The sequence below is a fragment of the Hyla sarda genome, chromosome 4, assembly GCF_029499605.1.
Source record: "Hyla sarda isolate aHylSar1 chromosome 4, aHylSar1.hap1, whole genome shotgun sequence".
NCBI lineage: Eukaryota > Metazoa > Chordata > Amphibia > Anura > Hylidae > Hyla > Hyla sarda.
The window spans coordinates 400,270,454-400,293,092 of NC_079192.1; the positions used below are offsets into that span (position 1 = coordinate 400,270,454).

Consider the following 22,639-nt stretch of genomic DNA (forward strand, 5'->3'; position numbering starts at 1 on the left):
CTGCTGTATACTACAGAGGAAGTTCTTTTCTTTTAGAATTTCCTTTCTGCCTGACCACAAGAGCTCTCGACACCTCTGTCCATTTTAGGAACTGTTCAGAGTAGGAGAAAATCCCCAGAGCAAACCTCTCTTGCTCTGGACAATTCCTGACATGGACAGAGGTGTCAGCAGAGAGCTCTTGTGATCAGGCAGAAAGGTCTGACCACAAGTCATTAAAAAAAAAAAAAAAAACTTCCTGTGGCTTATATAGCAGTTGATATATACTGGAAGGATTGTGATTTTTTAATAGACGTAATTTACAAATCTGTTTAACTTTCTGGCACCAGTTGATTTAAAAGAAAATGTTTTCCAGTGGAGTACCCCTTTTAAAGGGGTAATCCACTGATAGGGGATAAGATGTTTGATCGCGGGGGTCCTGCTGCTGGACAAACCCCCAGACACGCCCCCTCCTATAGATATGAATGGAGGGGGTGTGACGTGACATCACGTACCCTTTTAAAACTAGGGAACATATTGCCTAGATTGTAGAGATACTGAAACCAATTTTTCCTAATCAGTTTCTATTTTCTGAATGTAATTTCATTTTAGTACCAAATTAGGGGGGCAGCCAACTTGCCTGAGCTGTTTTAACAGCATGTGGAAATATGCTTTACAGCAGGTCCCATTAGCATAGGCAGCAATGAACGTCTCCAGAACATATTCTTTGTATGAACCAGGCTTCTACAGGGGAGGGGGAGGCTGAGCTGCTAATGTCTTATCTATCTACTGAGGTCACCAAAAAGGGAACTACTACGGCTAGAAAAAAAAATAAACTGGAGAAGTCAGGTTTTTTTTGGGGACTTAAAACATGAGGCTTCTGCTTAGGGACACAAGGACGTGAGAGCAGAACACGGCTGGAAGGTGTTTTTATTCTAGCTAGAGAGGTATAAGCTGAAGCCTTCCATATGCTTACATCAATTAGGCCTCTTCTGGGTGTGTGCACTGTGATCATGGCCGCGCTGTCCAACATGAAGGTGATCTTGTAATTGGCATTCGTGCTGACGCCCAGCTCCTAGATAAAGACAATGCAAGAGTGGCCATAAAGTGGTACAACCTGCAAAAGAATCATTTAAAAGGGGTACTCTGGTGGAAAACTTTTTTTTTTTTTTTTTTTTTTTTTTTTTTATCAACTGGTGCCAGAAAGTTAAACAGATCTGTAAATTATTTCTATTAAAAAAAAATCTTTATCCTTCCAGTACTTATTAGCTGCTATATACTACAGAGAAAGTTCTATTCTTTTTGGATTTTTCTTTTCTGTCCACAGTGCTCTCTGCTGACACCTCTGTCTGTATCAGGAACTGTCCAGAGCAGCATAGGCTTGCTATGGGGATTCGCTCCTGTTCTGCACAGTTCCTGATACGGACAGAGGTGCCAGCAGAGAGCACTGTGGACAGACAGACAAAAAAAAAAAAATCCAAAAAGAAAATAACTTTCTCTGTAGTATATAGCAGCTAATAAGTACTGGAAGGATAAAGATTTTTAACAAAAGTAATTTACAAATCTGTTTAACTTTCTGGCACCGGTTGATTTAAAAAAAATAAAATAAATAAATGTTTTCCATTGGAGTACCCCTTCCTTTTTGATGTATTTATAAGCACAATGGGGGAGAGTTATCAAAACCTGTCCAGAGGAAAAGTTGACCAGTTGCCCATAGCAACCAATCAGATCTTTTCTTTCATTTTTGAAAAGGCCTCTGCAAAATGAAAGAAGGGATCTGATTGGTTGCTATGGGCAACTCAGCAACTTTTCCTCTGCACAGGTTTTGATAACTCTTCCACTATATTCTTCAAAACTTTCTTACCTTGCTAAAGTCACACCTCAGTACGCAGCTCCTTGCATGGCGGGGGATGCAGCATTACACGGTACTGCAGCCCCTTGATTCACAGGATCATGGGTGTCCCAAAGACATGAATAACCATTTAAAGGGGTACTCCCGTGGAAAACTTTTTTTTTTTTTTTAAATCAACTGGTGCCAGAAAGTTAAACAGATTTGTAATTTGCTTCTATTAAAAAATCTTAATCCTTACAGCACTTATTAGCTGCTGAATACTACAGAGGAAATGGTTTTCTTTTTGGAACACAGAGCTCTCTGCTGACATCTCTGTCCATTTTAAGAACTGTCCAGAGAAGGAGAAAATCCCCATAGCAAACATACACTGCTCTGGACAGTTCCTAAAATGGACAGAGATGTCAGCAGAGAGCACTGTGCTTGTGATTCAGCAGAGAGCTCTTTGTTCCAAAAAGAAAACCATTTCCTCTGTAGTATACAGCAGCTAATAAGTGAAGAATTAAGATTTTTTAATAGAAGTAAATTACAAATCTGTTTAACTTTCTGGCACCAGTTGATTGAAAAAAAAAAAAAAAAAAAAAGGTTTTCCACGGGAGTACCCCTTTAACTTCAGATTAGAATCTTATCCATTTGTAGGCAGTGGGGATGAGTGTAATAGTGATCAGGTTAATGAAGGTGATTGCATCCTCCTACAGTATCAAAGGCAGAGCTGATATTAAAGGGATTATCCAGGAATAGAAAAACAAAGCTAATTTCTTTCAAAAACAGCTCCACGTGTGTCCCCAGGTCGTGTGGGGTATTACAACTTGGCCTCATTCAGTTCCATGGAACTAAGTTGCTGAACCACACCCAACCTGGAGACAGACTAGGAGTGATTTTTGAAAGAAATTAGCTCTGTTTTTCTATTCCAGGAATAATCCCTTTAAAGGAGCACTCCACTGCCCCAGTGTTCGGAACATTTTGTTCCGAATGCTGGGGTTGTGACGTCACGGCCATGCTCCTCGTGACGTCACATCACCCCCCCCTTAATGCAAGTCTATGGGAGGGGAAATGGCAACCGCCACGCCCCCTCCCATAGACTTGCAATAAGGGGGTGTGATGTGACGTCACTAGGGGCGTGGCCAGGACGTCACGACTCCTGCAGCCCGCACCCAGCATTCGGAACAATATGTTCCGAACGCTGGGGCAGTGGAGTGCCCCTTTAAAGACATTATCCAGTATTAAAAACCACTGTATTCTTCCAGAGACAGCATCTCTCTAGTGCTCAGTTTGTGTGTTGTATTGCAGCTCAGTTTCAAGTTGTAATAACATACACAACCTGAGAACAAGTGTGGCGCTGTTTAGTTTTATATGATTTTTTTTTATTTGAAAGGGATAGATAGAGAGATTATATATATATATATATATATATATATATATATATATATATATATATATATCTATATATATCTCTATCTATCTATCTATCTATCTATCTCAACTGGCTCCAGAAAGCTAAACAGATTTGTAAATTACTTCTATTAAAAAATCTTAATCCTTTCAAAACTTATGAGCTTCTGAAGTTAAGGTTGTTCTTTTCTGTCTAAGTGCTCTCTGATGACACCTGTCTCGGGAAACACCCAGTTTAGAAGCAAATCCTCATAGCAAACCTCTTCTACTCTGTGCAATTCCCGAGACACGTGTCATCAGAGAGCACTTAGAAAAGAACAACCTTAACTTCAGAAGCTCATAAGTACTGAAAGGATTAAGATTTTTTAATAGAAGTAATTTACAAATCTGTTTAGCTTTCTGGAGCCAGTTGATACCCCTTTAAGGAAAGCCAGCAACTTTTCCTGCAAAGGTTCTAGGACTTTTGTGGAAGGGGCTACAGAACATATAAGGTTGCCTCTGCATTAGGATCACCCGATCTCCTGGGTGCGCCTCCTGTGGTCACATCTGAACAGCTGGCGGGAGGCGCAATAGCTAACAAAACAAGCCAGAAGGACAACATATCAGAAGGTTCTTTGGTATTCCTCATAGATATTATGACTCTAGTAACTGCGTTTTCGGCCGTATGTGGTTTCCCGACTGCAGGCAAAAATGCGGTCGACCACGTTTTTGCCTGTGGTCGGGAAACCGCATAGGGCCAAAAACGCAGCCGACCGGAGGCTGCGGTTCACTCCGGTCGGCTCATAGACATGTGTTAAATACGGTTCCCCTATATGGCTGAGTGCGGGCGCCGCGATTAAGCCCCGTCCCCCTCCTCCCAGCCGTATACGGGAACCATAAGTACAAAACGTGGTGTGAAACCACCCTAAGCCTTGACGCTTATGTAAAAGGGGACTAAGGGCACAATACAAGATACACCCATGTCCCCGGCTACAGCAGAATGGACATTTTTCATATTTTAAATGTGTGGCATAAGTAAAGCAAAACTTGTTTTCCCTGGGCAAACTGCAGCCAATCGAGAGGATCAATGCTCATTTAACCCCTTAAGGACAGAGCGTTTTTCTGTTTTTTTTTGCACTTTCATTTTTTCCTTCTTACCTTTAAAAAAAAAAAAAAATCATAACTCTTCTAATTTTGCACCTAAAAATCCATATTATGGCTTATTTTTTGTGTCACCAATTCTATTTTGTAATGACATCAGTCCTTTTACCCAAAAATCTACGTTGAAACCCCCCCCAAAAAAAAATAAAAAATCATTGTGCGACAAAAATGTAAGAAAAAAAACACCATTTTGTAACTTTTGGGGGTTTCCGTTTCTACGCAGTGCATATTTCGGTAATAATGACACCTTATCATTATTCTGTAGGTCCATACGGTTAAAATGATCCCCTACTTATATAGGTTTGATTTTGTCATACTTCTGGAAAAAATCATAACTACATGCAGGAAAATGTATATGTTTAAAATTGTCATTTTCTTTTTTCTTTTTCCGCATATGGGGCGGTATGAGGGGTAATTTTTTGCGCCGTGATCTGAAGTTTTTAGCGGTACCATTTTTGTATTGATTGGCTTTTTGATCGCTTTTTATTAGACGCGACGATTGATTGCCGCGTCCAAAACGAAAGTAAACATTGCCAGTTAGTTCAGTGGTGCTGTTCAGGACCGCCGCGGCAAAATCGTGGCGTCCCGAACAGCTTGCAGGACGCGAGGAGGCAGGTAGGGATCCCTACCTGCCTCCTTGCTGTCCGATCGCTGACATCAGCCCAATCGGCGTTGTCCTGCATTAACCGTGGGTCCTGGTTGCTGATAGCAACCGGGAACCACCGGGTATGATGCGCGCTCACCTGCTGAGCGCGCGTCATACCTCGGGAGCCACAGATGGACGTTAAAGACCGTCCATTTGCAGCAAGGGGTTAAGGGAAACACTTGGTCACTGGATACTTCATGCAGCTGTTACTGTCATTTAAAAATAAACATTTCAACATGTCGCACGGACATGTCAAAAGTTTTGATCTTTTGGGGGCCGGGACCCCCACTTATCTCCAAATATAGCTTCACTCCACTGAAAGAGACGGGCTCCATTGCACAATGCATTCGGAATGTTTTTAGCCTTTCACTTTTTTCTTCAGGATTCTGCTCCCAATACTCCATAATGACAAAATAAAAACAATTAAATCAATTAAATAGAATTTAATTTAATGGAAAAACTAAAACATAGCAGTCCCATAAGTATTCACACCCTTTACTCAGGACTTAGTTGAAGCCTCTTTGGCAGGGATTACAGTCTCCAGCTTTTTGGGGGGGGGGGTTGGACACCAGAAGGTTTACACACCTGGATTTGGGAACGTTCTGTCATATGCGTCTGCAGATCCTCTAAAACTCTGTCAGGTTGGATGGGGGCCGCTGGTGGAAGCCATTTTCAGGTCTCTCCAGAGATGTTCAAATCAGGACTCAGGAGTTGTCCCAAGGCCACTCTGCCATAAAGCCCAGATTGGTGGAGGCTGCAGTGATGGTTCTGGACCTTCTGGAAGTTTCTCCCATCTGCACACAGGATCTACGGAGCTCAGTCAGAGTGACCATTGGGTTCTTAGTCAACTTTCTTACCAATGTCCTTCTCCCTCGATTGCTTAGTTTGGAAGGGTGACCACTAGAGATGAGCGAACTTACAGTAAATTCGATTCGCCACGAACTTCTCGGCTCGGCAGTTGATGACTTATCCTGCATAAATTAGTTCAGCTTTCAGGTGCTCCCGTGGGCTGGGAAAGGTGGATACATACAATCCTAGGAGACTCTTTCCTAGGAATGTATCCACCTTTTCCAGCCCACCGGAGCACCGGAAAGCTGAACTAATTTATGCAGGAAAAGTCATCAACCGCCGAGCCGAGAAGTTCGTGACAAATCGAATTTACTGTAAGTTCACTCATCTTTAGTGACCACCTCTAGGAAGAGTCCTGGATGTTCCAAACTTCTTCCATTTAAGGCTGCACTCACACCACGTTTTTGCAATACAGTTCCCGTATATGTTTTTAATGTGAAATGCATTGACTCCCCATTGAAAACCGTACGCCAAAAGATGCATCCGGTTGCATCCGTTTTGCCAATTTTTTTTCCTGTACCCAAAACCGTAACCTACAACGGTTTTGGTCAGGGTGAAAAAAAATCGCATACGTTTCCCCCCCCCCCCCCCCACCACATGGGAGTCAATGGGAATCGTACAGAACCATATGTGCGTACGGTACCATCCGCTTTGCACCATACGGTTTTTGACTCTGCACAGTTTTTTTTCTTGGAATTTCAAACATCAAACAAGTAAAACTTTATTCATAATGGATTGAAAAGTTAAAAACATATACCGGTACATTTTTTTTCTTAAAAAAATGGATGCAACCAGACATCATTTTTCAAACCGTATACGAATTAAAATTAGTACACACGTTTTGATACAGTTTAGTCCGGTTTTGAGGAATCCGTTTTTTTTAACTCAAAAACCTGATACAGGAACTGTATTGCAAAAACGTGGTGTGAACCCAGCCTAAGAATTATGAAGGCCACTGTGCTCTTTGAAATTTTCAGTGCAGCGGATATTTTTTCGTCCCCCTTCCCCAGATCTGCGCCCTCACACAATGCTGTCTCTGAGCTCTACATGCAATTCTTTCCCGCTCATGGCTTGGTTTTGGCTCCGATGTGCATTCTGAGCTATGAGACCTTATATACACAGGGCTGTGTCTTTCCCAATCCTGTCCAATTTACCAGAGGTGACTCCAACCAAGGTGCAGAAACATCTCAGAGATGATCGATAGAAATGGGAGGAGCCAGAGCTAAATTATAAGTGTCATATAAGTAAACATTCTACATTCTCATTACAGGTAATTGAGTAAAGAATGTTCATTTTAGCACAAGGCTGCAAGATAAAATGCAAAAAGGGTGAAAGGGTCTGAAGACTTTCCAAATGTCATACTATGGAGCCTGTCTCTTGCAATGAGGTAGATTGAGTGCCAAACAAGGGAGTGAAGTGCACAGCTGCGCTCTTCTCCCAGCTACATCTAGTGATCAATGTAGGTCTCAGCAATGAGACCAAACAGATTAAAACCTGACATGCCCAAAATTTTTTTTTTTTTTTAAATGACTAACGTTTTAAGGCTGTTTTACAGTGTTGTTAATTAGTGTTCCCAGGAATGTTCTTTACTGATCACAAGTCTGTGTAAAGACGCTCGGTCGTCAATGTCTCTGTCCATCCCACCTCAGTAATGGAGTGTCAGTCAGAAAACCAATTAGCTGTTCCTATCCACACCCCAATGGCATACATTACATCAGTGTTTCCTAGCGGGGTGCCTCCAGCTGTTGCCAAACTACAACTCCCAGCATGCCCGGACAGCCTTCGGCTGTCCGGGCATGCTGGGAGTTGTGGTTTGGCAACAGCTGGAGGCACCCTGGTTAGGAAACACTGCATTACACCTATGAAATAGGATTAAAAAAAATCCTGCTGCTCACCTTCATTTTGGCTTCTATCCATTTCATGCTAGTTGCCGCTATAATACAAAAAGGGAGAAAAAAGAGAACACTAAAATATATGTGATGTAACATCAGTGAAGACTGAATATAAAGTAACTAATTCCTAGACAGATTAAAAGGGGTTATCCATGGAAAAAAAACTTTTAATCGATAATCGCGATTTTTTCATTTGCCGATACAGAATCGATTCAAAATATTTTTGAATCGATTCTTTTAGGGATGTGGAATTTTTATCTCCTGACGCCCGGAACAGCATGTCATGTCTTGGGCATCAGGAGATAAAAGTTCCACATTTGTGGAGCCGGGCAGGCCGGATCTGACACGGCGTCGCTCTGGGTGTATGGAGCGGGCTCCGACTCGTGCCCGCTCCGTACTACGCGACCCCCGGCTGATTTCAGTAGCCGGGGGCCGCCGCTAATAGCCAGCATGCGGCAATCGCCGCGGCTGGCTATTAAAGGAGTATCCGGTGTGCACTTTTCTCATGTTATCCCGTCCGGGCTGCAAAATAAAATAAAACGCACTTTATCTTACCTGCCAACGAGCCCCCGGAGCTCCGGTACAGGTGTTCGGTCCCCGGGCTGTATTCTTCTTACTTCCTGTTAGTCCGGCACGTCACATGGAGCTTCAGCCCATCACTGGCCGCAGCGATGTCCCGCCTCCGCTGGTGATAGGCTGAAGCTCCACGTGACGTGCCGGACTAACAGGAAGTAAGAAGAATACAGCCCGGGGACCCAACACCTGTACCGGAGCTCCGCGGGCTCGTTGGCAGGTAAGAGAAAGTGCGTTTTCTTTTATTTTGCAGCCCGGACGGGATAACATGAGAAAAGTGAGCACCGGAGTACTAGATCGCCGCTGTCAAAGCTGACAGCGGCGTCTATTGGGATCTATGAATGCTCCCAGGTGGGCGATGTATCGGGATATATCGCGATGTATCGTCACCTAGACGGTATCGCGATATATCGGGATATATCGAATCGCCACACTGGTATCGCGATTCGAATCGCCAAATTCTTGGCGATTCACACCCCTAATATATATCTATATCTCAACTGGCTCCAGAAGGTTAAACAGATTTGTAAATTACTTCTATTAAGAAATCTTAATCCTTTCAGTACTTATGAGCTGCTGAAGTTGAGTTGTTATTTTCTGTCTAAGTGCTCTCTGATGACACCTGTCTCGGGAACTGTCCAGTTTAGAAGCAAATCCCCATAGCAAACCTCTTCTACTCAGTGCAGTTCCCGAGACAAGCAGAGATGTCAGCAGAGAGCACTGTTGTCAGACAGAAAACAACAACTCAACTTCAGCAGCTGATAATTATTGGAAGGATTAAGATTTTTTAATAGAAGTAATTTACAAATCTGTTTAACTTTCTGGAGCCAGCTGATATTTAAAAAAAAAAAAAAAAAGTTTTTTTCCTGGAATACCAATTTAACATTCTTTTAGAAGGAATCTGTTATTAGCATCACCCGCACTAACTTGTTGGTACAGGCTTGTAGTGGGGGTGACACAGATGACAAGGGTGCTTACTAGAGATGAGCGAACTTACAGTAAATTTGATTCGTCACGAACTTCTCGGCTCGGCAGTTGATGACTTTTCCTGCGTAAATTAGTTCAGCCTTCAGGTGCTCCGGTGGGCTGGAAAAGGTGGATACATTCCTAGGAAAGAGTCTCTTAGGACTGTATCCACCTTTTCCAGCCCACCGGAAAGCTGAACTAATTTATGCAGGAAAAGACATCAACTGCCGAGTCGAGAAGTTCGTGACGAATCGAATTTACTGTAAGTTCGCTCATCTCTAGTGCTTACCTTTCAGCCATCCATGGCTCCGTTCCTTTGTTATGCCTGTATTCATTAATATGTTAATGAGCTGGCTTGGCGCACGCAGGGTGTTCCCAAACCCCAGTGCGCCCTGATGTCCAGCCTGCTTCCTCCTCTGTACTGCCCGTCTTATGAATATTCATAACCCTTCCTCTGATGGAAGCAGGCTGCACGGTGCACTAGGGCTTGAGAACACGCTGCGGTGCCACGTCAGCTCATTAACATATTCATAAAAACGGGCATAATGAAACAACAGAGCCACGGATCACTAAAAAGGTAGACACCCTTGTCATCTGTGTCACCCCCACTATAATCCTGTAACAACAGGTTAGGGGTGATGCTAATGACAGAGTCTCTTTAACCTGGCAGTTGTCAGATAATAGGACCGGCTTCTATTAGCCAAAGCAGATCACCACTGTAAAGGACATATTTGAACCCCTTTCTTTAAAGGGGTACTCCGGTGGAAATTTTTTATTTATTTATTTATTTTTTAAATCAACTGGTGATAGAAAGTTAAACAGATTTTTAAATGACTTCTATTAAAAAATCTTTACCCTTCCAGTACTTATTAGCAGCTGTATGCTACAGAGGAAATTCTTTTCTTTTTGAATTTCTTTTTTCGTTTTGTCCACAGTGCTCTCTGTTGACACCTCTTTCCATGTCAGGAACTGTCCAGAGCAGCATAGGTTTGCAATGGGGATTTTCTCCTGCTCTGGACAGTTCCTGATATGGGCATCAGGTGTCAGCAGAGAGCAGTGTGGAGAAGACAAAAAGGAATTCAAAAATAATTTCTTCTATAGCATACAGCTACTAAAAAGTACTGGAAGGGTAAAGATTTTTTTTTTATAGAAGTCATTTACAAATCTGTTTAACTTTCTGGCACCAATTGATTTTTAAAAAAAAGTTGTCCGGGCATGCTGGGAGTTGTAGTTTTGCAACAGCTGGAGGCACTACGGTTGGGAAACAATGCTGTAGACCTTAGCAGATAAATTTTAGGACTTACACCATATTACAATATCATAATCTTCATAGGCAGAGGTAAGAAATTCATGTAGGTATGGCCTCATAAGCTCCAATCCTGTTTCTGCACATGACCGATGGTCTAAAACAATAAAAAAAGAAAAGAAGAAATGAAGAAACAATGTCATAAAGTTGCACTGGGAAATTGTCACTTTAGCAGTTATATACAAAAAGTGGAGATCCTGCACTTCGGCTAAAAGAGGATATTTATTTAGGTCAAAAAGTCATACAAAAAATGTGCAGTACAAAAGTCAAAGAATGGAAAAGGAGAACAGATTGACACGTTTCTAGCTATGCTGGCCCTTACTCATGATCATAAAGGAGTTATCCAGTGCCAATCTTGTCCACAGTTTGTCTGTGGTATTGCAGCTTCATTCTACACAAGAACCTGAGGACAGGTGTGGTGCTGTTTTTTTGTAAGAAAGCAACTATGTTTTTCTTAACCCTGGATCACCCCCTAAAGGGGTACTCCGGTGGAAAAAATTTAAACTTTATTTATTTATTTTTAATCAACTGGTGCCAGAAAGTTAAACAGATTTGTAAATGACTTCTATTAAAACATCTTTACCCTTCCAGTACTTATTAGCTGCTGAATACTACAGAGGAAATTATTTTCTTTTTGGAACACAGAGCTCTCTGCTGACATCACAAGCACAGTGCTCTCTGCTGACATCTCTGTCCATTTTAAGAACTGTCCAGCGTAGGAGAAAATCCCCATAGCAAACATATGCTGCTCTGGATAGTTCCTAAAATGGAGAGAGATGTCTGCAGAGAGCACTGTGCTCGTGATGTCAGCAGAGAGCTCTGTGTTCCAAAAAGAAAAGAATTTCCTCTGTAGTATTCAGCAGCTAATAAGTACTAGAAGGATAAAGATTTTTTTTAAATAGAAGTAATTTACAAATCTGTTTAACTTTCTGGCACCAGTTGAAAAAAAAAAAATAAAAAAAAAAATAAAAGAAAAATTGTTTTCCACTGGAGTACCCCTTTAAAAGAGTCTCTATCACTTAAATAGGAATGCATAATGAGAAAATGACCTACTGTTTTAATCAAGTTTTTAGGTTACACATTTTTAAAGAATTTTTGGTGATATTTTTTCAAATTTCTATTTAACTTTTTATAATATAAAATAATTCTGAAACCGTGCAGTTTGAGTCTGACCACAAAGCCGAAAACTAAACTTCCTGTTCTGTCTGCTGTGATAAGAGGAGGCTGCTGGAAAGCTATCTGTAATTACAATAAAAGGCGATGCCAGTATATAGAGAAGATAATAGATGAAGCTCACAGCTCAGCCTCCATCTCCCTGTAAAATGACCTCTGTAAAGGTCACCTAGCATGCCCAGAAGCCTTTCCCATTTATTTCAATGGGACAGGTCCTGTCTAGAGATGAGCGAATTTACAGTAAATTCGATTCGTCACGAACTTCTCGGCTCGGCAGTTGATGACTTTATCCTGCATAAATGAGTTCAGCTTTCAGGTGCTCCCATGGGCTGGAAAAGGTGGATACAGTCCTAGGAGACTCTTTCCTAGGAATGTATCCACCTTTTCCAGCCCACCGGAGCACCTGAAAGCTGAACTAATTTATGCAGGATAAGTCATCACCTGCCGAGTCGAGAAGTTCGTGACGAATCGAATTTACTGTAAATTCGCTCATCTCTAGTCGTGTCTATTGTTGTCTATGTCCATGGGGCATGCAGTAAATCATATCCCTAAATGCTGTTAAAAACAGATGGCTTACCCCATAATAATGTACGAATATGAAAAAAAAAAAATAAGAAAATAGAAACATTAGAAAATGTTTCGGTACCTGGCTCTTATCAATTTAAAAAAAAATCTAGGCGTTACATTTCCTTTAAAGGGGTAAGGATAGGGGATAAGATGCCTGAACCCGGAGGTCCTGCAGCTGGGGACCCCGTGATCTTGCATGCAGCACCCCAATATAATCAGTCCCCGAAGCGTATTCACTCCGGGTCTGATTACTGGCGATTACGGGGGCCGGAGCATTGTGACCTCACAGCCCCGCCCCCTCAATGCAAGCCTATGGGAGGGGGCGTGACAGCTGCAGGACCCCCGCGATCAGGCATCTTATCCCCTATCCTTTGGATAAGGGATGAGATGTCTTAGCGCTGAAGTACCCCTTTAAAGGACATCTGCAGCCTATATACAGTTACCCTCTATCCGCAGACACACCTCTTCTATGTAGTTCTATGGGAGAGGTGGGGATGCAGCGTTCGTGCCTCCCCCATAGAGCTGTATGTGGAGGGGGGTGTACCAGCCGGCAATGCCGGGACCCCATTCCGGAGATTGCAGGGGGGGGGGGGTCCCAACGGTTGGACCCCCTGTGATCAAACACTTATCCCCTATCCTGTGGATAGGGGATAAGTGTATTTAGGCTGCAGATGTCCTTTTTAAAAAAATAAAAATAAACTACTGACTGGTCATGGAGACATATCAAAAGCTCCGATCGGTCAAGGTCTGGATGCAGAGACCCTCACTGATCCCTAGAATGAGTCAGGAGAAGCACTCACCTGAATGCTTTACTCTCTGTCTCTCTCCTCGCTGCAAAATACACATTCTATATAAAATTTATGGAGCACGTTTCCTGCAGTAAGACAAAGAGACTAGTGAAGTGGGAAGTACATTCCCCGGCTCGGCCTAGTGATCAGTGGGTGTCTCAACATTCAGACCTCGACCAATCAAAACCTTAGATGTGTCTCTAACATTTTAAAGTGTACCTGTCGTCAACAAAAACTTTTTATATAATGTAGATAATGCCATTATATGTATATTTGTAATATACATTGGTAAAAAAATATGTATATTTTTGTCCCTGCATCTGTTGCCTGTGTGTCTCTATGAGGAGTCCAAATACAGGAAGTGAGGGTGGACAAGCAAGGCTATGTGCACTAAAAAAAAAAAATTAAAAAAAAAATTAAAAAAAAAAAGCAGGACAGTGTACACTGAGGCTCTGTGACACGCCCCCGGCTCACACAGCAGGCTGATTGACAAGCCAGGAGCCTGCACACATCCCTGCTTGTCCTCATTGCACATAACCTTGTTTGTCCACCCTCACTTCCTGTTTTTGGACTCCTCATAGTGACACACAGACAATAGCAGCAGGGGCAGCAATTTTTCACCCAAAAATATACACAATGTTTAACCAATGTATATTAGAAATATACATATAATAGTATTATCTACATTATATAAAAAAGTTTTTGTTGACGACAGGTACACTTTAAAAGGGGTATTCCAGGAAAAAAATTATTTTTTTATATCAACTGGCTCCAGAAAGTTAAACAGATTTGTAAATTACTTCTATTAAAAAATCTTAATCCTTTCAATAATTATCAGCTGCTGAAGTTGAGTTGACCTTTTCTGTCTGGCAACAGTGCCCTCTGCTGACATCTCTGCTTGTCTCGGGAACTGCACAGAGTAGGAGAGGTTTGCTATGGGGATTTGCTTCTAAACTGGGCGGTTCCCGAGACAGGTGTCATCAGAGAGCACTTAGACAGAAAAGAACAACTCAACTTCAGCAGCTCATAAGTACTGAAAGGATTAAGATTGTTTAATAGAAGTCATTTACAAATCTGTTTAATTTTCTGGAGCCAGTTGATATATATAAAAAAAAAAGTTTTTTCCTGGATAACCCCTTTAAGGCCTTGTGCAGACAGCCATATTACAGCTCCGTTTATTGGGCTCCCACGAATATGCATGGGGCCTCTACTGTACCTCTGCATGCCTCCAATGGATTCTGTACAAAAAAAAAAAAAAATTAAAGATGGATCCTTGTGGCTCTGTACTACAGAACCAAGCTACATAGGGCCAAGTGCTTGGGGCCTAAAGATGAGAGCAACATAAAGGGATGACACACTAACCAAACAATGTGTAGTCAACATCTAGGACCAGCAGCTTTTTCCCTTCTCTTGGCGGATTTAGGACCTCTACCTTGTAATCTTTGACACGCCGTGAAATCTTTGCTAGATTTTCTTCTCTGAAAAGAACAATAAATGACCAAAGGCAGCTTAAATATCGGGTACATATTATCTAAGCTTGGTTACAATAATAAATACTATTTTACCTGTTTAAAAGACCATTAAATAGGATTATTAATAAGGATTAAAACCTGTGTCCCTGTAAACGTATAAATCTCTAAAGCAGAGGTCAGGGACCTTGAGAAGACAAACTGTTTGTAACCACGTCTGTCTTCTTTACTGTTGCTTAAAGGGGTTATCCAGGTAAAAAAATAAAATTATATATATCAACTGGCTCCAGAAAGTTAAACAGATTTGTAAATTACTTCTATTAAAAAATCTTAATCCTTTCAGTACTTATGAGCTTCTGAAGTTAAGGTTGTTCTTTTCTGTCTAAGTGCTCTCTGATGACACCTGTCTTGGGAAACGCCCAGTTTAGAAGAGGTTTGTTATGGGGATTTGCTTCTAAACTGGGCGTTTCCCGAGACACGTGTCATCAGAGAGCACAGAAAAGAACAACCTTAACTTCAGAAGCTCATAAGTACAGAAAGGATTAACTGCCTGCGCATGCACTCTACTTACAGGGCGCAGCGCTCATGTGACTCGCGTCACTAGGACGTGGAGGAGTCGCAGAATATGAATATGCTAACTAAGGGGATGGCTGAATGAGAAGACGGAAAGAATCGGGGGATGCCAGGCGGCGGGGCCCCGCCTCCTGCGCGTGACTCCCTGAATTCAGAAGGGGAACTTCGCCAGCCAATATTTCGGGAACCACAGCACCGATTATATTATGTCACCCCTCTTTGGATTTCTGGTCACCCACATTATAACCCAGTGTATTGGGTTTAGTGTGGGTGATCAGGGTGACAGTTTTCCTTTAAAAAGAAAAGATCTTCCTGTGGGGCAGCTGATAAGTACTGGAAGGATTAAGATTTTTAAACAGAAGTCATTTACACACGTTCTGGAACCAGTAGATTTAAAAAAAAAAAATTTTTCACTGGAGTACCCCTTTAAGCTGACCATACACATTAAATGGCTATTGGCCAACAGCTCCCTTTCCCAATCCCCTCATACACGTGCATGATCACCTAAGCCAAAGGTTCTTGTGTTCCAAATGTAGGTGATGGGTAAGCCTCTGCAAAACTCCCCCGGAGGTCTCTTATCTCACCATGAGCAAAAGAATAAGGCAGTTGAAATTAGGGATCGACCGATTATCAATATTATTACCAATATTATCGTCCGATATTCAGGATTTTTGACATTATCAGCAATTACATTGCCGATAATGCCCCGCCCCTGCCGGGCCGAGACCACCGCCGCTGCCCCATTGCCTCCCCCATCCCCGGTTTCATAATTACCTGTTCCCGGGGTCCGCGCTACTTCTGGCTCCTGCGACGTTCTGCGCAATGACGAGTGACGTCCTCAACGCGACGTCCCCGTCAGTGCGCACAGTGACAGCTCAGGACGCCACCGGAGCCAGAAGTAGCGCGGACCCCGGGAACAGGTAATTATAAAACCGGGGATGGGGGAGGCAATGGGGCAGCGGCGGTGGTAGGACTCAGGAGGACCCCAGGACAGGCAGGGGGAGAGAAGCGGGCGGCGGTCTCTGGCCCCGCAAAAGCCGCTGCAGTTCATTGATTTAAAGCGCCCGCTTTAAATCATTGATGTGCAGTGGGGCCGGGGGAGGGGATAAATAGCCGATAACTTATACCGGATTATCGGTATAAATTATCGGCTATCGGTCTCAAATTTCACATATTATCGGTATCGGCCCTAAAAAAAAAAATCAATATAGATCGATCCCTAGTTGAAAGCCAACATGTTTAATTCTTCTAATGTAAAAGTGGTCTCCCAACTCTCCCCTAGCAGCATAATCGGGTGTCAGGGGGCCCCATATACATTAGATGGTGGGCTAATTCTGCCGAAATCATCAGGTTCAGATGACATGTCTAATGTGTATGGCCAACTTTAGATAATCTCAGCCACCACAGGGCCTATATTCCCATAACTAGGGCTCCTATGGATGTCTTGGTTACAGTCAAAACTGTCCAAAAAATAAGTGACATCTCCCAGGGAGCTCTTATGGGTTCTTGATAGGGAACAGATTATTATACAATTTTTTTTTATTGCAGACAGGTCACAACAGCAAGTCAAAGTAGCGACTTGTGTCCAAAAAGAAGCAGGTTGTGATATCTGGCAATTGTCTCTGTCATAGTGGGCCTTTTGTGGCACATAATGTACAGTGATCCCTCAACTTACAATGGCCTCAACATACAATAGTTTCAACATACAATGTTTTTTTCTGGACCATTGTAACTTGAAACCAGACTCAACATACAATGTACGGACAGTCCAGATATGTGAAATGTGTCACAACTGGAGGAACTGACCAATTAGAATTGGCATTTTACTGGTAAATCACCTGTATTACTGAAGTGCATGCACTGACTGGTGTCTGGTAGCGCCCCCTACAGTACAGGGAGGTATTACATGTTCTGTAGTCTTTACCTGTATTACTGAAGTGCATGCACTGACTGGTGTCTGGTAGCGCCCCCTACAGTACAGGGAGGAACTACAAGTTCTGTACTACTCTTTACCTGTATTACTGAAGTGCATGCACTGACTGGTGTCTGGTAGCGCCCCCTACAGTAGAGGGAGGAACTACAAGTTCTGTACTATTCTTTACCTATACCAGGATTAGTTGCTCCTTTGGACACCAAGTAAGGGCGGCTCCATTTAGGACACTGTGTGTACTGTATAGGACCCTGAAAAAGCTCCTGTCCTCAACATAAACCATTGTTTCCCAACCAGGGTGCCTCCAGTTGTTGCAAAACTACATCTCCCAGCATGCCCGGACAGCCGTTGGCTGTCCGGGCATGTAGGGAGTTGTAGTTTTGCAACAGCTGGAGGCACCCTGGTTGGGAAACCCTGACATAGACAGTGATTACAGCTCCCAGCAGATCTTTATTACTTTTATATGTAAGGATTTGCTTTCTCTATATTAGTTATCTACTTATTTTTCTTTAATCCTCACTTTTTCCTATTTTTGGATGACATTTTTGGGGCTTCAGAACCAATTACCAGGTTTCCATAGAGTTATGGTCTCAACATACAATGGTTTCAACATACAATGGTCGTCCTGGAACAAATTAATATTTTAACTTGAGGGACCACTTGTACTGTAGTCATAAGATGCAATGTGACAGTGCTGTGTAGCTCCAGCCTTATAGAGACCAGCAGAAGAGGGGAACAAAATGCCAAATTTGCAGGACGCACTGTATGTCGTAGACATCATCAACTGCACAAGAATCAGGCTTAAAAAGAGTTAAATAGCAAATGCCACCACATACCGATTCTCTACCTCCACAACCTCATCTTCAATGTCGAAGTCATTCACAACATCGTCGTTGTCTGGTGGGGGACCCAGCACATCTTCCTGTAATAAAACATGGAAGAAATACAAGTTGTAGTTTTGCTACAGCTGGAGGCACACTGGTTGGGAAACACTGCTATACTCTAACGCAGGCAGACAGTTAAAGGGGAACTTTGGTACTTAGTTAAGGGGTTAAAAGGGGTACTCCGGTGAAAAACTTTTTTTTTTTCTTCTTTTAAATCAACTGGTGCCAGAAAGTTAAACAGATTTGTAAATTATTTCTATTAAAAAATCTTAATCCTTCCTGTACTTATTAGCTGCTGAATACTACAGTGGAAATTCTTTTCTGTTTGAGACACAGAGCTCTCTGCTGACATGTTAGGAACTGTCCAGGGTAAAAGGAAATCCCCATAGCAAACATATGCTGTTCTGGATAGTCCCTAAAATGGACAGAGATGTCAGCAGCGAGCACTGTGCTCATGATGTCAGCAGAGAGCACTGTGCTCATGATGTCAGCAGAGAGTTCTGTGCTTCAAAAAGAAAATAATTTCCTCTGTAGTATTCATCAGCTAATAAGTACAGGAAGGATTAAGATTTTTTAATAGTAAAAGTAATTTACAAATCTGTTTAACTTTCTGGCACCAGTTGATTTAACATGTCTGCAGGTGATGGTTAAGCCACGCCCCCTCATCCCCCCTCCCGGAGGATGGAGAGCGCAGCTCTGTATAATACAAGACGACAGGGGGAGAATGAGGACGTCCACAGCCTCTCCCCTTCCCCCACACACAGCCTCTCCCCTTCCCCCACACACAGCCTCTCCCCTCCCCCGCTCTGTCTACACAGGACCTCCTTTATCACAGGGAGGTTTCAAGTATTCACAGAGGAAAATACAGATCGGGGAGAGGACATGTGTGAGGAGACTGCACTGCGCGGGCCGGGGATTTCACCTCACACCGGCTCAGGTGAGGAGGCCGAGCATGAAGGCGGCGGGAAGGGTGGTTGTATATGTATGTAATGTATAATTAGGGGGGGGGGGGGGGTGTATGATGTGTGCATATGTATGGTGTATGTGTCATGTGTATATATGATGTGTGTATGTGTATGGTGTCCGTGTATGTGTGATGTGTGTATGATGTGGGGTGTATCAGCGGCGGGTGTATGTATGATGTGTGCATATGTATGGTGTATGTGTCATGTGTATTTATGATGTGTGTATGTAATGTATGATATAGGGGGCAGCAGCAGGTGTATGTATGATGTGTGCATATGTATGGTGTATGTGTCATGTGTATATATGAAGTGTATATGTGTATGGTGTCCGTGTATGTGTGATGTGTGTATGATGTGGGGTGTATCAGCGGCGGGTGTATGTATGATGTGTGCATATGTATGGTGTATGTGTCATGTGTATTTATGATGTGTGTATGGTGTCTGTGTATGTGTGATGTGTGTATGATGTGGGGTGTATCAGCGGCAGGTGTATGTATGATGTGTGCATATGTATGGTGTATGTGTCATGTGTGTATGGTGTCTGTGTATGTGTGATGTGTGTATGATGTGGGGTGTATCAGCGGCAGGTGTATGTATGATGTGTGTATATGTATGGTGTATGTGTCATGTGTCTATATGATGTGTGATGTGTGTATGTAATGTATGATATAGGGGCAGTGGCGGGTGTATGTATGATGTGTGCATATGTATGGTGTGAGTATATGTGTATAATGATGTGTGTATGTAATGTATGATGTGGGGGGGGGAAGCAGCGGCGGGTGTATGTATGATGTCTGTCTGTGTGTGATGTGTGTATGTAATGTATGATGTATGTATGTAATGAATGATGGGGGGGGCAGCAGCAGGTGTATGTATGATGTATGTATGTAATGTATGATATAGGGGCAGTGGCCGGTGTATGTATGATATGTGTATGTATGTATGTCTTGTTCAGGGGCGGACTGACAAGTGCTGCTGCCAGTTGTGTTATCTAATATTATTTATTTTCAGTGGTTTCTGGCCCCCCGCACTAAATTGCACCCCCAGAATCCCGCCCCCCCTTCAAACTCACCCGCCGACCAAGAGCCCCAAGGATGCACACAAACACACCCGAACCAAAACTACAACTCCCAGCATGTTGCACCATAACCTAAACTGTAGAACTATAAAGTGCAACATGCTGGGAGTTGTAGTTTTGGTTCGGGTCAGCTGCAGAGCCATAGGCTGTATCAGGGCATGATGATGTCCCGTCCCGGGAGCTGTGCATGATGGGAGAATATCCCCATAGGAGCTGGACAGCTCCTGGGACGTGAGTCATCAGAAAGCAGCTAGACAGAAAACAACAACTCAACTTCAGAAGCTAATAACTATTGGAAGGATTAAGATTTTTTAATAGAAGTCATTTACACATCTGTTTAACTTTCCGGAGCCAGTTGATATATATAAAAAAAGTTTTGGCCTGGAATACCCCTTTAATTTGTATTTTATGTGATGTATCAGAACACAGTCTAAGTTGGTGAAGTGAAATGAGAAAAATATATAAATAAAACTATTGTTTAGAAATAGAAAACGTGTGTGCGTATGTATTCACCCCCTTTGTTAGAAAGCTCATAAAAAGCTCTGGTGCAACCAGTCACATGATTGGTTACACGATGTCCACCTGTGTGCAATCTGTGTGTCACATGATCTGTCATTACATATACACACCTTTTTTGAAAGGCCCCAGAGGCTACAACACCTCCGCGGAATTACGTGCTGTGAACATAAACATCAGTGTGAATGGGTCTTCCGCGAGACCCGTTCACACTGCAGAATTTCAGCGGCGGACAATTTGGCGGCCGCCAGAATGGAATCTCCGCTCGCGGAATTCTGCGAGCGGAGATTCCATTCATTATCCGTAGTGTGAACATACCCTAAGCAAGAGACATTAGTAACCAAACACTGCCATGAAGACCAAGGAACTCTCCAAACAAGTAAGGGACAGCGTTGTTGAGAAGTACAAGTCAGGGTTAGGTTATAAAAAAAAAAATATCCAAATCTTTGATGATCCCCTGGAGCACCATCAAATCTATCATAACCAAATAGAAAGAACATGGCACAACAGTAAACCTGCCAAGAGACGGTTGCCCACCAAAACTCACAGACCGGGCAAGGAGGGCATTAATCAGAGAGGCAGCACAGAGACCTAAGGTAACCCTGGAGGAGCTGCAGAGTTCACAGCAGAGACTGGAGGATCTGTACATAGGACAACAATAAGCCGTACGCTAGGGTTGGGCGGTATAACCAAATATGTGTATTTTCTTAACTTACGGTGGTTCCACGGTATATAACGGTATTTTCTCACTCCCCCAAATCACGGCGTCTAAAGAGTTAATACCAAAAAGGGTGCATCAATAGGGGCATAGATGCCCACGACAAGGAAATAATTCTACCGCTGTACAAATCACTAGTCAGACCACACATAGAATACCGTGTACAGCACTGGTCAGACCACACATAGAATACTGTGTACAGTACTGGTCAGACCACACATAGAATACCGTGTACAGTACTGGTCAGACCACACATAGAATACTGTGTACAGTACTGGTCAGACCACACATAGAATACCGTGTACAGTACTGGTCAGACCACACATAGAATACCGTGTACAGTACTGGTCAGACCACACATAGAATACTGTGTACAGTACTGGTCAGACCACACATAGAATACTGTGTACAGTACTGGTCAGACCACACATAGAATACTGTGTACAGTACTGGTCAGACCACACATAGAATACTGTGTACAGTACTGGTCAGACCACACATAGAATACCGTGTACAGTACTGGTCAGACCACACATAGAATACTGTGTACAGTACTGGGCACCAGTGTACAAGAAAGATACAGTGGAGCTGGAGAGGGTTCAAAGACGGGCAACCAGGGTAATAGGGGAATGGGAGGACTACAGTACCCAGAAAGATTATCAGAATTAGGGTTATTTAGTTTAGAAAAAAGAAGGCTTAGGGGAGACCTAATAACTATGTATAAATATACCAGGGGACAGTATAGAGATCTCTCCCATAATCTATTTATACCCAGAACTGTATCTATAACAAGGGGGCATCCTCTACGTCTAGAGGAAAGAAGGTTTCTACACCAGCACAGACGGGGGTTCTTTACTGTAAGAGCAGTGAGACTGGAATTCTCTCCCGGAGGAGGTGGTCATGAGGAACTCTGCAAAAGAAGTTAAAACTGGTCTGGATGGATTTTTGGAGAATAATAACATTACTGGTTATGGATTCTAGATTTATAGGGACAGAACGTTGATCCGGGGATTTATTCTGATGCCATATTTGGAGTCGGGAAGGAATTTTTACCTCTAGTATGAGGGTTTTTTGTCTTCCTCTGGATCAACTCAGTAGGGACTCATTAGGGTTATAGGTTGAACTTGATGGACTCTGGTCTTTTTTCAACCTTCTGAACAATGTTACTATGTTACCAGAGGACATCAGCCCAATCGTCGATGTCCGGTATTAGCCGCGGGTCCTGGTTGCTGATAGCAACCGGGACCCCGCAGATAAAACGCGCGCTCAGCTTCTGAGATCGGGCGCCAGCCACGGACGTAAATATACGTCGGTGGTCGTTAAAGGGGTTCTCCGGTGCTCAGACATCTTATCCCCTATCCAAAGGATAGGCGATAAGATGCCTGATCG

At 42.9% G+C, this 22,639-nt stretch overlaps 1 protein-coding gene across 1 annotated transcript in view; it reads right to left on the reverse strand.

The window, feature by feature from the left end:
• Nucleotides 1-22,639, reverse strand: part of UBLCP1 (ubiquitin like domain containing CTD phosphatase 1) — a 35,645-nt gene that overhangs the window by 8,330 nt on the left and 4,676 nt on the right. The window contains exons 3-7 of the mRNA XM_056517342.1: nucleotides 17,926-18,011; nucleotides 14,480-14,595; nucleotides 10,588-10,686; nucleotides 7,748-7,785; nucleotides 953-1,051 (exon numbers count right to left, since the gene is read on the reverse strand). Of these exons, the coding sequence (XP_056373317.1) occupies nucleotides 953-1,051; nucleotides 7,748-7,785; nucleotides 10,588-10,686; nucleotides 14,480-14,595; nucleotides 17,926-18,011 (438 nt within the window). The remainder of the gene's footprint in view (nucleotides 1-952; nucleotides 1,052-7,747; nucleotides 7,786-10,587; nucleotides 10,687-14,479; nucleotides 14,596-17,925; nucleotides 18,012-22,639) is intronic.